This window comes from Portunus trituberculatus, chromosome 35 (assembly GCF_017591435.1).
Source record: "Portunus trituberculatus isolate SZX2019 chromosome 35, ASM1759143v1, whole genome shotgun sequence".
NCBI lineage: Eukaryota > Metazoa > Arthropoda > Malacostraca > Decapoda > Portunidae > Portunus > Portunus trituberculatus.
In genome coordinates this window covers 529,159-545,778 of record NC_059289.1, presented here as the reverse complement: position 1 = coordinate 545,778, position 16,620 = coordinate 529,159, and the positions used below count along the sequence as shown (strand labels likewise).

The 16,620-nt window shown below is 39.6% G+C and overlaps 1 protein-coding gene across 2 annotated transcripts in view; it reads left to right on the top strand.

Moving 5' to 3' along the window:
- Positions 1–16,620, top strand: part of LOC123512999 (multiple PDZ domain protein-like) — a 945,060-nt gene that overhangs the window by 844,331 nt on the left and 84,109 nt on the right. For both annotated transcript variants that reach the window (XM_045269789.1, XM_045269790.1), the window contains one exon: positions 1,983–2,052. In XM_045269789.1, the coding sequence (XP_045125724.1) occupies positions 1,983–2,052 (70 nt within the window). The remainder of the gene's footprint in view (positions 1–1,982; positions 2,053–16,620) is intronic.

The following is a 16,620-nucleotide window of genomic DNA, read 5'->3' as shown; positions in this document are numbered from 1 at the left end:
ATAACAGTAATCCATTAATTATTTTCCCCTTTACTTTCCCCTCACTTCCTTGGACACACACACACACACACACACACACACACACACACACACACACACACACACACACACACACACACACACACACACACACACATGCAGTAAAACAAAAATTAATGTTATCTCCACCTCTGTGTGTGTGTGTGTGTGTTTGTAGTAACGTGATGAATGACCAACACATATATGATTAGCTCCCCTTTGATAAATCCATTAATTTCAAAACAGTGGTGCAGTCAGTCACTCAGTCAGTCAGTCAGTCAGGCAGTCAGTCAGTTAGTCAGGCAGTCAACGCAATATCGGCACGCTATGAACTAAGCGAAGTGTCCGAAGTTTTACTAATCCCTGTAAAAAAATATGAAATTGCCTTTACCGACCGTGAATTAGGAACTTGAGTCATTCATCTTGCCTCCCTCAACTTTTTCAGCCTCCCTCCTCCCTCCCCGCCGCAGGTCAAAGGCTGGAGTGTGGAGAACCGTGCTTTATTTCGCTCCTCTACTGAAATGCGTGTCGAAAAATTACCTCATTGGCTTCATGGCGTAGTGCTCTGTGTGTGTGTATTTACCTAGTTGTAGTTTTACAGGGCCTGGGTTTTATGCTCGTGTGGCCCCGTCTCCATATCTACACTTATCCAATTTTTCTTTAAAACTATGCACTTCTTCACTCAAACTGTTCCACGTGTGTGTGTGTGTGTGTGTGTGTGTGTGTGTGTGTGTGTGTGGTGTGTGTGTGTAGTGCAAGAGTTAAGGTAATTAGAATTATAGTAATAAGCGAAATAATCTTAAATGCTTCTGATGAGTGTAGCTTTTCTTTACTTTTTTCTTTTTTTTTTTCTCGGGTGTGGCTTCTTAAAGTTTGATATTCTCTTGTGAGGGCGTAAATTATATATAAATCTTTCTTCCTTTGATATTTTTTGTCCTGTGACCCAAGAAAATAGTAATAACTGCTCTTCCTAGTCTATGTTAAGGTAATTTAGCATAATAAACATAACGAGGACTATAAAGAATTGGATCCTGAAACATGACTATAGATTCTGGTAACTCACTCAGCCCTCAAACAATTAACCCCTTCAGTACTGAGACACATTTTTACCTTGATTTTTATGGTATGATTAGACGATTTTATTTACAACTGGAAAGGTCTGTGGAGGTCAGAATATTAATGGCCGGAGTCTTAACTATTTTAATCCCCCCACATGAGTTTCGGAATCTATAAAATCGCAAAATAGTAATCAGAATAAATATGAAAACCCGGCATGGTACCGAAAGGGTTAAAAAAGTCTGTGTATCAAAATTATACTAACAAAATCATAAATAAAATCACACCAATTCGCTTCACTAAAATAAACTCAAATAACTTCAGAAAAAAAATGAGGGTAACAAAACAACAATTTTCAAGCTTTACAACATAATAACACCCAAACAAACATTGAGTCCCGAACATCCCTAAACTCTGGACGTGTAAACCTTAATGTACTGCGTGGAATTAGTGAAAGTTAGAGGAGAAGAGTTAGTGGAGCTAGAGAATATAAAGTACCCTTACCACTGTTCCGCAACGCGCCTGCCTGCACCACTGACTCGCCCCGCTTGTCTCGTCATCTGTGTGTGTGTGTGTGTGTGTGTGTGTGTGTGTGTGTGTGTGTGTGTGTGTGTGTGTGTGTGTGTGAGGCTACTCAGAGGAATGTGGTGGTAGGAAACACGGGATGAGATCAGAAGTACTTCATTAATCTATGTTTTAAAGCCTTTTTGGACTTCCATCAGTATTATTTCAAAGTTACACACATTACTTAGATTAATGGCCACAGTCTTCACTATTTTAATCCTCACGTAAGTTTCTGAAGCTGTATAAAATCACCATTTAGTAAGCAGAATGAATATGGAAGCGCGTCATGTTAGTGATGAGATTTCCGCTCTGTGTTAATCTGGCCGTGTTGCTCTGTGTCCCAGGAAGAAGACGGGCCTGCAGGAGATGGCCATCAAACCCATCACACAGTTCCCCGTCACGCTAGAGGATGAGGTGAGTACTCTAACCTATGCCTGAAAACCAACCTGGCGTAAGAAATCCATGAAATAAAACTGAAAACTGATGAACTATTTTGACAGCATAGAAAAAAAAGTATTAATTCTCAGGTAAAAGAAATATAATACAACCATTTGCACTTTCATCTTTCAAGCTTATGCCACGTTACAGTTTTCTCAATCATACATGAAGGAGAAACAGAAGGATTTAATTTATTGTGCTGATTTAAGTGTAGTTGTAGTTGTGATAGTTTGGTTATTGTTATTGCAGGCGCTGTTGATTTAGCGGTAGTTGTTGTTATTGTAAAGGTTATTGTTGTTGTTATGTTGAATTATTGTGTTCTTGGTTATTTTCGTCGTGTCGTGATGCTGAAAATTGAGGTGAACAAAGATAAATAGTAAGGTAAGTCGAGTCCTGCAGTCTGAATCGCTCATGTTCGTGAAAAAAAAAAAATGTATTATCGTATATTTCGATATTAATCCCTTTATTACTGTGACACGTTTTTACCTAGAGATTTGTGTACCATTAGACTATTTTATTGACATTAGGAAGGGTCTGTGGGGGTCAGAAGATTAATGGACCCAGTCTTCACTATTCTAATCCCCACATGAGTATCTGAAGCTGTATAAAATGGCCAAATGGTGAGCAGAGCGAATATGGAAACGCGTCATGGTACTGAAGAAGTTAATATGGCGGGAAAAGAAGTGAAGGTATATTAGAACGTAAAGGAAACCGAACAAAACCAAAGAGTATTAACGTTAAAGATAATAATAGTCATAATAAATAGATAAATGAAAATACAAGGAATAGATTAAAAGAAAAAAGGGGAAAAAAGTGACTGATTAATTAAAGCAAAAATTAATAATGGGAGACAAATGAAAAAAATTAAACTAAAGAGTATTAACGTTAAAGATGATAATAATAATAATAATAATAATAATAATAATAATAATAATAATAATAATAATAATAATAATAATAATAATAATAAATAGATAAATAAAAATACATGGAAAGGACTAAAAAAAAAGAGAGGAAAAAGAGATTGTTTAATTAGAGCAAATATTGAGACAAACAAAAAAAATCCAATAACTTTTCTTAAAAACTCCTCCTCCTCCTCCTCCTCCTCCTCCTCCTCCTCCTCCTCCTCCTCCTCCTCCTCCTCCTCCTCCTCCTCCTCCTCCTCCTCCTCCTCCTCCTCCTCCTCCTCCTCCTCCTCCTCTTCTTCACCTCTTGTCTTGTCTCTCGTAGGGCCTTCTCACCTTTCCCCGTTCCCTAATTAACGCTGACCAGGTAAGGGTGGATTCCTATTACCTGCAGCCACGAGAGAGAGAGAGAGAGAGAGAGAGAGAGAGAGAGAGAGAGAGAGAGAGTTCTATGTGGAACAAAAATAGGAAGGAGAGTAGTAGGCTGTGGTACAGAAGGAGGTGGAGGAGGAGGAGGAGAAGATGATGGGACAACAAAGAAAGGAATCTTACCCTGAGGGATTTCCTCTTCCTCTTTCTTCTTCCTTCCTTCCTCTTCTTCTCTTTTCATCTCTCTCTCTCTCTCTCTCTCTCTCTCTCTCTCTCTCTCTCTCTCTCTCTCTCTCTCTCTCTCTCTCATTTATCCTATTCAGTTAGAGAAAAATGAGAAAGAAAGAGAGGAACTGTGAAATACATGAAAGACAGAAATGAACGTAAAGTATATGGAAAATTAATAAGTTTTTTGAGATTATTCAAATTCTGCTTGTGTGTGTGTGTGTGTGTGTGTGTGTGTGTGTGTGTGTGTGTGTGTGTGTGTGTGTGTGTGTGTGTGGGGGAAGTGCAGGTTGGGTAAGGCTGAGGGGGTGTCCTGGTCAGAGCCTCCTCATTACCTCTCTTGCCTCCTCTCCTCCCGGCATTATCCTCCTCTTCCTCCTCTTCTTCTTCTCTCCTCCTTTTCCTACTCCTCCTCCTCCTCCCTCCTCTCCTCTGTTCTTGCCCCTCCTTCCTTCCTTTCTCCTTTTATCTTGCCCTTGTTGTTGTTGTTGTTCTCTCTCTCTCTCTCTCTCTCTCTCTCTCTCTCTCTCTCTCTCTCTCTCTCTCTCTCTCTCTCTCTCTCTCTCTCTCTCTCTCTCTCTCTCTCTCTCTCTCTCTCTCTCATCTATCTTCGTTGATTTTTCCTTTTTCATGTCTTATTTTGGTCTTAATTTTTTCCATGGTCTTCCTTTTTTCTTTATTTTTCTTTAATGTTTCTTTTTTTCTCTCGTTTTGATATTTCTCTAATGTTTTCTGTTTTTTTTCCCTTTTTTTCTCTCTTTTTCACTTTTCTTTCACTTTCTTACTTTCTTTTTTTTCTCATTCGTTCATCTTGGTTGATTTTTTCCTCTTTTTTTTCATGTCTCTTATTTTAGTCTGAACCTCCTTGGTCTTCCTTTTTTTTTTTTTTTCTATTCAGTATATCTTTTTTTTTCTTTTTTTTCTCGTTTTGATATTTTTCTAATGTTTTCTGGGTTTTTTTCCTTTTTTTCTCTCTTTTTCACTTTTCAATCCTCTCTCTTTCTTACCTTTTTTTTTTTCTCTCTCTCTCTCTGGTTGATTTTGTATTCATTCGATTTTCTTTCCCATCATTTCTTTGTTAAAATTCATATCTTTTCGATTTCCTTTGTCTCTTCCTCAGTTTTTTTCTTTTATTTTTCTCACATTTCCCTTCCTGTTTTCCTCCACGTCATTCTTATCTTTTGTTTTTACCTTTATTAATCCAGATGTTTATATTTTTATCTTCTTTTATTCGTTTTTCTTTTATTTCACTTGCCTTTCTATTTGTTTTCATAATTTTTCTCTTTTTTTCATATTTTTCTTTTACTGATTTTATATTTTTTTGTGAATTTTTTGTTGATAGGTTCTTTTTTTTTTGTCTTTTTTCTAATTATATTTTACGTATCTTTATTTCCTTTCATTTTATCTCCTATTCTGTATTTTTCACCAATGTTGTTATGTATTTGTACTCTTGCTTCCTTCCTTCCTTCCTTCCTTCCTTCCTTCCTTCAATCCATCGATCCTTCATACTTCCTTCATTCCCTTCTTTTCTCTATTTTATACTTCCTTCATTCCTTACTTCTTTCCACATTTCCTCTTCTCATACCTCCTTCCTTCCTTTACCTCGCTCCATTTTTCCTAATATTTCTTCCTTTTCTTCCTTCTATCCATTTATCCTTCATACATCCTTATTTCCTTCCTTCCTTTTTTCTCATACTTTCTTTCTTCTTTCTTCCTACCTTTCCCTCTTTTATTACTTCCATACTTCCTTCTTTTCTAATTTTCCTTCTTTCCTCTCACCTTTTCCTCTTCTCTTCTCCTTCCTTCCTTCCTTCCTTCCCTTCCTTCCTTCCTTCCTTCCTTCCTTCCTTCCTATTTCCTCGTAGCTTCTCACCATTGGATCTCCGCCAAGAACAGTTGTTAGTCAGATGATAAAAAAAAGACGCGTGAAAATATTGTTTACTCGTTGAAATGCCCTCGTTCCCTCGTTCCCTCGCCTCTGCTTCCTTGTGGTGTTCTCAGAAGGTGGCGGTGGTGGTGGTGGTGATGGTGATGGTGATATTGGTGGTGTTAACTTACTGCGGATGTTTTGCACCTTCATTCTTCTTAGTTTGGTTGTGTTTTTCCTTTATTAGTGTGTGTGTGTGTGTGTGTGTGTGTGTGTGTGTGTGTGTGTGTGTGTGTGTGTGTGTGTGTGTGTGTGTCTCTCTCTCTCTCTCTCTCTCTCTCTCTCTCTCTCTCTCTCTCTCTCTCTCTCTCTCTCTCTCTCTCTCTCTCTCTCTCTCTCTCTCTCTCTCTCTCTCTCTCTCTCTCTCTCTCTCTCTCTCTTTGCGCTACGCATTGCACGTACGCACTTCTCTTATCCTTCCTCCTCCTCCTCCTCCTCCTCCTCCTCCTCCTCCTCCTCCTCCTCCTCCTCCTCCTCCTCCTCCTCCTCCTCTAATCCACCCTCATTTAACCCTCATCTCTACCCAAACATGTCCTCCCCAACCGCACCACCTCCTCACCCTCATTCCCAACACCCACTCAGCGCCGTTTCTTCCCCACACCATTACAAAAATCCCTTGCTTTCTTTACCCTGCTTCCTCATCCTCCGCCTGCACCATTTCCTTAGCGTCACTGTGTCTAGTTAAGCGTTTCCTTTACACGATTGGTTTACTGTAATGAGTTCAAGAGTGTTATTGTTTGGTCTTCAACCTCCTTGAGTGCCATGACGCTTTTCCATATTCCTTCTGCCTGCTATTTGGTGATTTTATACAGCTTCAGAAACTTATGTGGGGGATTAAAATAGTGAGGACTGTGGACATTAATCTTTTGATTTTCATAAGCCCTTTCTAATGTTAATGGAATGGTCTAATCGTACACAAATTTCAAGGTAAGAATGTCTCAATACTGAAGTGGTTATAAGTATCTTATAAATTAAGACAAAGACAAGTTATTAAATGCTACAGTGATTGTTTTACTAGTTCTATTTCGTATATAAATCAAACCATCAGATATACACGTAGCAATCCTTATATGAAAACTTAACCCACCTATATAAATGATACAGTGTTTTTCTAGTTCTATTTCGTATATAAAACAAACCATCAGATATACACGTAGCAAATCTTATATAAAAACTTGACTTACCTGCACCTACCAAATATCCCCAAGCAGAATCTCTCTAAGAACTGAAACGTCCTTATTGACTCACCACTGATACCCTGCTTATTGAGTCCACATACCCCACCTACACATTCCTTCATACACTCACTCTATATGCTTCTTAAAGGGAGAATCTCCTATCAGGGAGCATACAGTATGTCTTTCACGGGGTATCCTTTTCGTTTTCGTTGACCTTCCTTTCCTCGCTGGCAGACTTCTTTCAATGTACAGGTGTTACGAGTACGTGAGTTAGGTGACAGGTAAGATAAGAGAGGAGGGCCTTTTATAAGACAGATGTAAGTTGGAGAGAGAGAGAGAGAGAGAGAGAGAGAGAGAGAGAGAGAGAGAGAGAGAGAGAGAGAGAGCTGGATGACAGGATATTGCAGGAGGAATGTTTAGTGACGGAAGGTTGTCAGCAAATGTGTGTTGAGACAGAGAGAGAGAGAGAGAGAGAGAGAGAGAGAGGTATAATGCATTACTGTCGTTCCTCACACTTGGTCATGATGGATTGAGTTCAAGTTTCCTGAAGAATGGCATGTCTCTCTCTCTCTCTCTCTCTCTCTCTCTCTCTCTCTCTCTCTCTCTCTCTCTCTCTCTCTCTCTCTCTCTCTCTCTGCAGTTATTCTTTTTCCTTCGTTTATTATTTTTTACCTTCGTCCTTTGTTCCTGCGGCGTTTCCCGGGAGAGGACTCTGAGCTGAAATTGCAAACGAAGACTTGAATATCTGCGTCCGCCCAGTGATGTATTAGTCTTATGGAATGACGCCACCTTGCCTGCAGTAGGGAGGAGGAGGAGGAGGAGGAGGAAGAGGATTAGATGTGGAGGATTTAGAGGAAATTACATACTGTCGATTGTATATTTCATTTCCTACAGTCTAGACGATGTTATTGACGTGTGTGTTTGTATGTGTGTCTGTCTCTCTGTCTGTCTGTCTGTCTGTCTGTCTGTCTTCAGCTGTTACAATACGAACACAACACATAAACCTACGTAGATATTGACAAACACTTCCACTCATAGGAAGAAAAAAATAGATGGATAGGAATAAAGAAATACAATTATAAAGTAGATAAAGTAGGAAAAAAAAGTAGCAGTCGAACAGTAGTGAATGATCATGACACAAGGGGGAGGTTGGAGGGGATAGGAAATTGGGGGGAAGAGGGGAAGGGGGGAAGGTAATATGATATGCCAGTATGGTGCAGAAATGAGAGAGGGAAGGGCTGGTGGTTGGTGGTGCAGTGATAATACCGCCTGATCATGATAGCAATGCGATGTTTTGGCGCTTTTTTGTTGGTGTTAATGGGAGCAAACAAGGTAAACAAGGTGTCATTATTGCCTATTTAGTGGAGCCCCGTGCATGCAGGTGTGTTTGGAATCATTAATAACGCTGCCTGAGTGAGGGTGATTTTGCAGGTATTACTATTACTACTGCTATTTTACTACTACTACTACTACTACTACTACTACTACTACTACTACTACTACTACTACCACCACCACCACCACCACCACTCCTACTACTACTACTACAGTACTACTACTACTACTACTACTACTACTACTACTACTACTACTACTACTACTACTACTACTACTACTACTACTACTACTGCAGATTTCCACGCCCAGACTTATTTTTATGTACACTGGTTGTCAATGTTTTTCCCCCCTGCTGTGCCGCGCGGTGTGGTGCAGACAGAAACCGTGTTTTTACCTGTATCTCCTGCATCTTTATTGACCTGATGCTCTCCTGACGCTCGCTTCACCTCAGCCACAAACATAGGTCTTCTGAAGGCATGAAATATTGGATTTTTTGGCACCATTCGTCAAAATTGCATATCTTTTTTATTCTCCTTATTCAACGTCACTTGACTTAACATTACTTAGCTTCGATAATCTCACCTCAGCTATCTTAAGCTAATATGGATGAAACTTACCTAACCTAACCTAATCTGAATTAAACTTTATCTAAGCTAAACTAACTCTACCTAACCTAACCTAACCTCATTTCACCTAGATTAACCTTACCTAACTTACACTAACCTAGCTTAACGTGATCCAGATTAACCAACTTTATTTCACTTCAAACTCAATTTAATCCAAGCTAACAAAAAATATATATAGTCATGGTGAGAAGTACAAGAGTGACACACCACACTCTTCCTTTTTGTTGATCTTTACTTAATCTTCAGTCCCATGGTCCCCTAATAGTCTCATTTCTTGTCATATCTAACTAGCCTTGCAATCTGAAAAAAAAATAAGAAAGGATTACTCGATTTGTGATCTTGACCCCATCAATACTGTGACGCATTTTTACCTTGGGATTTGTGTACGATTAGACGATTTTATTGACATTAGGAAGAGTTTATGGAGGTCAGAAGATTAATGGCCAGAGTCTTCACTGTTCTAATCCCCCACGTAAGTTTCTAAAGCTGTAAAAAAAAAGTCGCTAAATAGTAAGCAGAATGAATATGGAAACGCATCCTGGTACAGAAAGGAGTTAAGACAGGTTTCTATACTCATACAATTATATATAACGTCTTCATTTTACTACCTGTCTCTAATGAGCAGGTGTACAAATATCACCTCCACCTGTAAACTGAGATATATGAATAAGCTACAAAGAGAGAGAGAGAGAGAGAGAGAGACTAAACGAGACAGACAGAACAACATTGATTCAGTAACATTCAAGAGAGAATATTTACAAACTTCATATATCTCGTAACTCAGGTGAAGCTCAACCAGGTACACCTCCTCGTAAATGACTCCAGGTGATGCTCTTGTCCCTACCTGTTCTTCCTTGCTGAGTATTTACCTCTTGTTTACCTTTTGTTTACAGTGTCTCCCCCTCTCTGTCCGCACCCGTACCCTGGGTTTACTCGTTAAAAGGGCTTGTTTACTGGGCTCGGGGTGTGGAAGGAGTGGAAAGGCAGAGGAATGTAGTGGAAGGGAAGGAAGGGATGAGTGGAATGTTTGAGAGAGTTAAAAAGGTGTGAAGCTGTAGAGAATAGTATTTGGAATGTGAAAGGGGAGTGAGTGGAAGGAGGGAGAGAGACGGAGAGAGAGTGAGTGGAAGGAGGGAGAGAGAGAAAGAGAGAGAGGAAAAGAGTGAAAGAGAAAGAGTGAGTGTAAGGAGGGAGAGAGAGAGAGAGAGAGAGAGAGAGAGAGAGAGAGAGAGAGAGAGAGAGAGAGAGAGAGAGAGAGAGAGAGAGAGAGAGAGAGAGAGAGAGAGAGAGAGAGAGAGAGGAAAATACCCTCACAAAAAGGAGGAAGAGGAAATGGAGCAAGAAATAAAGTATAAAAGGTTTAATAGCAATGGAAGAAAAAAGAAGAGAGAAGCAGTAAAGAGGAATTAGGAGACAGGAAGAGAATAAAAATGTTACCGCGGGAAGAGAGAGAGAGAGAGAGAGAGAGAGAGAGAAAGGTGGGGGGGAAGGGTTAATGAGTGGAGTAACGGAAGTAAGAGAAAATGGAGAGCGAGAGAGAGAGAGAGAGAGAGAGAGAGAGAGAGAGAGAGAGAGTACAATACAAGTCATAGTGTGGTGAAAGAGGAAGGCAAGAGGACATAGTAGCATAATGTAATATGAATAATCTTGAAGAGGAAGAGGAAGAATAAGAGGAAAAGGAAAAGGAGAGCTTAAAAAAATGTATTGAAATTGTGATATGGAAAAAATGAGAAGGAAATGACTGAAGGAGAGGAAAAGAATAAGATGTAGATGGTTGGAGGAAGAAGAGGAGGAGAGGAGGAGTAAAAGGAAGAAGAAGAGGAGGAGGAGGAGGAGGAGGAAGAGGAGGAGGAGGAGTTCTATTGGCCTTTAATGTCTATGTTTGTGTTTTCTGTTCCTGCTGACCTAGTGAGAGAGAGAGAGAGAGAGAGAGAGAGAGAGAGAGAGAGAGAGAGAGAGAGAGAGTTGTTACAGTCGTCTCAAAACCAAATACCTCCTTCCTCCTTGTCCCTCCCCTCCCCTTCCCCTCCAATCCCACCTCCCCATCAGGAGAGAAACAAAAACAAATATATGAAGATTTGACAAATTGAAGAAAATATCAAAATAAATAAAAAGATAAATAAATAGAAACAAACTGTCGGTATTTCGTTTATCCAGAATTTTCAGAACTTCAACAAATAAAATAAAATAAATAGAGAAGATAAAAATTCCAGGTTATATGAATTAAGCTTCGTTCGCTGCTCTTCCTCCTCCTCCTCCTCCTCCTCCTCCTCCTCCTCCTCCTCCTCCTCCTCCTCCTCCTCCTCCTCCTCCTCCTGTCACTTGCCTGGTTGCCGACGAGTCTTTCATTTTTTTTTCCAATTGAAGCTTTAATTTTTTTTCTTTTCTTTATTTTCTTTTCTTTTTGTTTCGGAGCAATGGAGAAAACCTCCTTACTTTGGAAAAATTAAAATGCATGAAAGAAACCGGCTCAGACAGAGAGAGAGAGAGAGAGAGAGAGAGAGAGAGAGAGAGAGAGAGAGAGAGAGAGAGAGAGATTAGAAGAGGGAAGTAAAAATGGCTTAGTTTGTTTATTTACTCTTACTCTTGAGGAAGTAAGCGAGAGAGAGAGAGAGAGAGAGAGAGAGAGAGAGAGAGAGAGAGAGAGAGAGGAAAAGGGTTAATGAGAAGAAGCAACAGCAGCAGGAGGAGGAGGAGGAGGAGGAGGAGGAGGAGGAGAAGGAGAAAGAGGAGGAGGAGGGAGATAAAATGAATTGAGTAAAGAAAAGAGTGGATGCAGGAATTTGTGATAAAGACGAAACGCAAGAAAAGAAGAATGTATGAATAAAAGACACTGGAAAATGAAGTCGAGATAGAGAAGAGAGGAGAGAACGAATATGAAGAAGGAAAAAAGAGATTGGAATGGGAAGTGAAGGACAAGGAGGAGGAAGAGATGGAGAGAGAAGAAATAGTTATCAGGGAAGAAGAAGAGGGAAGAGGAAAAGAAGATTGGAGATAGGAAGAGGAAGAAAAGAGGTTATCTAGTATAGTTGAAGGCTCAGGGAAAGAGATAAAAGAATAGGGAGAGAAGAAAGGAGGAAAATACAGAAAGATAACAACTTAGAGATAAATAGGAATGAAGAAAATAGGAAAATCATTTTAGATCGTAGGAAAGTAATTTTATGAGAAAGAAAATGGAAGAGATAAAAAGACGATGATATAAAGATAAAAGATAAACAAGGAAAATAGAGGAAAAAGGAAACTATACGAATGACGAGGAGAAGAAATAAGAAAAAATATAATAATGAAAGAAGAAATTGACGGAAGAAAAGAAAGAATAAACACAAGAAACAAGAAAGAAAGTGAGAGAAAGGAAAGAGAAAAGGAAGACAACGATAAAGAAAACTAAAGAAATAGAAAAAAATATGAAAAACAGTGAGAAGAAAAGAAATAGGAAAGAATACAATAATGGAAGGAAAGAAAGAATAAACACAAGAAACAAGAAAGTAAAAAAGAGTACGAGAAGGGAAGACAACAATAAAGAAATAGAAAGAAATAGAAAAAAAATAACAAACATAACACGAATGACAAGAAGAATAGGAAATAGAATAGGAAGGAAGAAACGAAAGAATAAACAAAAGAAAGAAAATAAGAGAAGAAACGGAACACAACAATAAAGAAAAATAAAGACAAAAAAAAAAATATATATGGAAGAATATAAGGAGGAGAAGGAGGTGGCTAAGATACCATAAAGGAGGAGGAGGAGGAGGAGGAGGAAGAAGAGGAAGAGACCAGCACCAAAATGAGAGTAAGACCAGGAGTGCCCTTTCGTAGCAGTGTTGCCAGATCTACGGGAATCTAGTGCAACGTTGCCAGCGCCTCTCTTGATCCTCAGCGCAGCCATGTTATGTAAATTGTGAATGAAAGGCAGGAGGAGGAGGAGGAGAGAGAAGAGGAGAAGGAGGAGGAGGAGGAGGAGGAGGAGGAGGAGGAGGAGGAGGAGGGGCAAAGAGGGGGGATAGGAGGTCGTTAAGATAAATGAACGAGAAACCAAAATTAAGATGAAAGGAAGAGAAAGATACACAATAAATATTTTCTCGTTTTACTTTGAATGGAAATTGCCCAAAGGAAAAATGAAAGAGAGAAGGAAAAAGAGAAAATTAGAAAATAATGGAAGGAAAAAAGGGGAAAAAATAGATAAAATATATTGATTTACATATACAAAAAATATAAATGCATAAATAACAGCAAAAAAAAAAAAAAAAAGATAAATGGGCGGAATATGGATGAATGGTAGAAAACGAGTAAGGAATATGAGGAATTGGAAGAGATGATGAAAGAGATGGAAAGGAAAATGAAGGAAGAGGAAAATTGAAGAAGACAAGGCAAGACTGGGAAAAGTGAAGGAGGAGGAGATGGAGAGGGAACGAATAGATAACTGAGAGAATTCGAGATAAGGGAAAAAGGCAAATAGAGAGAGAGAGAGAGAGAGAGAGAGCGTAGGAGGAGAGATAATAAAGAGAAATAGCAGTACCAGCATCACTATTTTTAGGAAGAGAAGGAGGAAAATTAGCTGATTTTGAGTAAGAGAAGAAGAGGAGGAGGAGGAGGAGGAGGAAGACCAACAATCATGAATTTCGTGCTGGATTAATCTTCGTGAACATGAAATATCCGACTTCCACTGAGAGAGAGAGAGAGAGAGAGAGAGAGAGAGAGAGAGATGGTCAAAGTGCCACTCTGCTTCCAATCTTCTTCAAATCTCTCTCTCTCTCTCTCTCTCTCTCTCTCTCTCTCTCTCTCTCTCTCTCTCTCTGCTGATATGCCGTATTGTGGCATTGAGTTTTGCTGAGAGAGAGAGAGAGAGAGAGAGAGAGAGAGAGAGAGATGCAAAATGGAGGAGAAACGATGAGAGAAAAAGACTAATGGTTTAAAAAAAAAAAAAAAAAAAGAGAGAGAGAGAGAGAGAGAGAGAGAGAGAGAGAGAGAGAGAGAGTGCATTGGGGGAGTGCTAAAGATTCATTTGCTGCTTAAGTGTGATGATATGTAGTTGCTGCTTAAGTGTGATGATATGTAAACTTCGCACACAAATGGGTCAGTTTCGCCAGATTATCTAAGTTAGCGGTTGAAGATGTGCGTTTTCTGTTAAATTCACTCGTGTGCCTCCAAGTTCTTTTGTCTCGCGGTTACGTGATGTATCGATTGAATGAAACGTGGAGGGAGAAAATAATAATAAAAAAAAAAGTATTGCCAACTGTCTGCAACAAAGGAATATTTCTGGAGGTATGATATGTATTAGTTTTTTGTTGTTGTTCCTTTTGTATTGGTTGTTATTTTTGTGTTATTCGATTATTATTGTTATTTTTATTATTATTATTATTATTATTATTATTATTATTATTATTATTTCTATTTTTTATTATTTTTGGTTATTGATGTGCCTTGTACTTTGAGTGTGTGTGTGTGAGAGAGAGAGAGAGAGAGAGAGAGAGAGAGAGAGAGTAGAAAGAGTATGCCATGACATTTACCTCCGCCATCCTCTCCCCCTCCCCTTTCCCCCCAGGAACAAAACTTCATTACTTTTGTTGTCGTTATTCCTCGTTGTTTTTATTCCATCAGCTGAAACGATCGAAGAAGAAGAATAACTTTGCATTCACATTTTTCATTACCTTAAAACCGCCACAGCATCGTATTTCTCCCTTCACATCGTCTATAATGCAACCCCCCCCCACTGCCCTCCTCCCTGCTAACCCTGGCACCCCAATACACACACACACACACACACACACTTCCGCAGAATTCCTCCCCCGACTTTCATACTCCAGCAAGTTATGAGACGCCAAACTGTCTTATGCCGCTCGTTGTATCTCGCCCTCCCACCTAATTATTGAGCCTCATTTTGCTTAGACCAACCTACGTCAACATTCACTAAACTTTTATCGCCCACAACTTCGTAATTTTCCTTCCCCCGTCTTGTTTTTTTTCCCACTCTTTTTTTTTATCTGGTATCTCTCATGAGGTACGATAACGTCAGGGTCCGTTCGTGTATTTCATGGATTTTCAATTTTTCACGGACTTTCATCTGTGTATCGTTTTTCCTTTTTTTTTATTTTTTGTTTCTCGTTTTCTTTGAGGTGTCTAGCGGGGTTTGGGGTCGTTTCTTTGATGGGTATTACTGGTATTGCTGTTCCTGTGGGCTTTCATACACCTGTAGTCTCACTGTCGCACTTTTACACATATTTACAGGTCACCCTCACACCTGCCGTTCACCCTCACTCACCTGCACTCAATATCACACACCTGTAGTCATTTTTACACGCTATAACTCACTTTAACACACCTGTAGCTCTCTATCACACATTTTTATCTCGTTCACACCTGCAGTTCATTCACATGATCAGCTCAGTTACACATCTGCGGGTCGCTCACTACTGGTACTTGAGTGACATGCATTAGTAAGCAGTCACAAGGAGGACATCGAACAAACTTAATACTCTCTCCTTCCTTCTCTCTCTCTCTTTTCTCTCCCTCCCTCCACTCCACCTCTCCAGCATCCCTTCTTCCCTTACCTCTCTCACCCATCCATCTACCTTCTCGTCTCTCCTTCTGTGCTTCTCTTTTCCTCACTCTCATTCACTCCTCTATTTAACTAGCCCCTCCCTCCCTCCCTCCCTCCCTCCTCCGTCCCGCCCACACCTTCCCTTCACTTGCTCATTAAATATACAGGTAAGGAGGAGAGAGAGAGAGAGAGAGAGAGAGAGAGAGAGGAAGGTAAGGGAGAGGGGGAGAAAGAGAGGGAGATGGATCGAATGGAAGAGCCGGGAAAGGTAACACAGAAAGAGGTGAAGTGTTGGAGAGAGAGAGAGAGAGAGAGAGAGAGGAAGGGGCGTCATTCTACATAGTTCCCTCTCCGTTTCTATTTCGATATCGTTCTTCCTCCTAATCTTGCCTATTGTATTGTGGTCTTGCTATTATTTTGTACCTGCTGCTTAATTAATAGCGTCATCACCTTGAGCCAAAACCTGCCGCCCTATGACCACCTGCTGTGTATTGAAATCAGACTTTCATTTATTCATCCCCTCTGCAAACCATCGCGTATTGAACTATTTAAGGAAGGGAGAATATATGCATTGAGTCTATACTGAGAGAGAGAGAGAGAGAGAGAGAGAGAGAGAGAGAGAGAGAGAGAGAGTAATGGGTAATTCATCAAGTTAAGCTGACTGGACTAACTCATCATCAAAACGCTTCGTGATTAATGACAAACATAAAATAGTCGTAAAATGCATAAATACCTTGAGAAATTAATTACCGCCTCGCTCGGCAGGTGTGGGGGGTTAATCAGTTTGCTCTCCTCACCTGAAAAGTAGGTAATGGATGTGGAAATTGCTCCAGTAAAAAGAGTGATGGAAAAATTCTCTGCCTTTGGTCTAAATTTTCACTTCTTCTCCATTTCACGTTCTCTGGCGGTGTCTGTAAGAGTGATTGTTGTGTAATATCATGAATGGCCGCCTTTCAAGCACCAAATTGTTCTCGTAAATGGCTCTTTGATACGCGGAAACTTTTCAGAGGTTTTTTTTTGAAAGCTTAAAGAGTTGCTATTGTTTTTTTTTTCCGTTTTACTTATCTTTTTTTTCATTTACATCTTCATTACAAATTTGTATTCGTATCGTTTACATTATTCATTCCTCACTTTTTTTTTTAAGCGCGCTGACATTTCTCTCGTGTCTATTTCGTCTGCCAATGCATTATTCTCTCACATCCGAGTTTAACATCTTCCTTACTGGGTCGCATTTGTGCCATGAGTTTTGGATATGATTTTACGATTTTATTTACATTAGCAAGGGTTTATGTAGGTCAGAGGATTAATGGTCAGAGTCTTCACTAGATTTAATTATCCACTTAAGTTTCTGAAGCCGTTTAAAATCACCAAATAGTACGCAGAATGAATATGGAAACGCGTCATGGTACTGAAGGGGTTAATCCTATATTCTGTATCATAT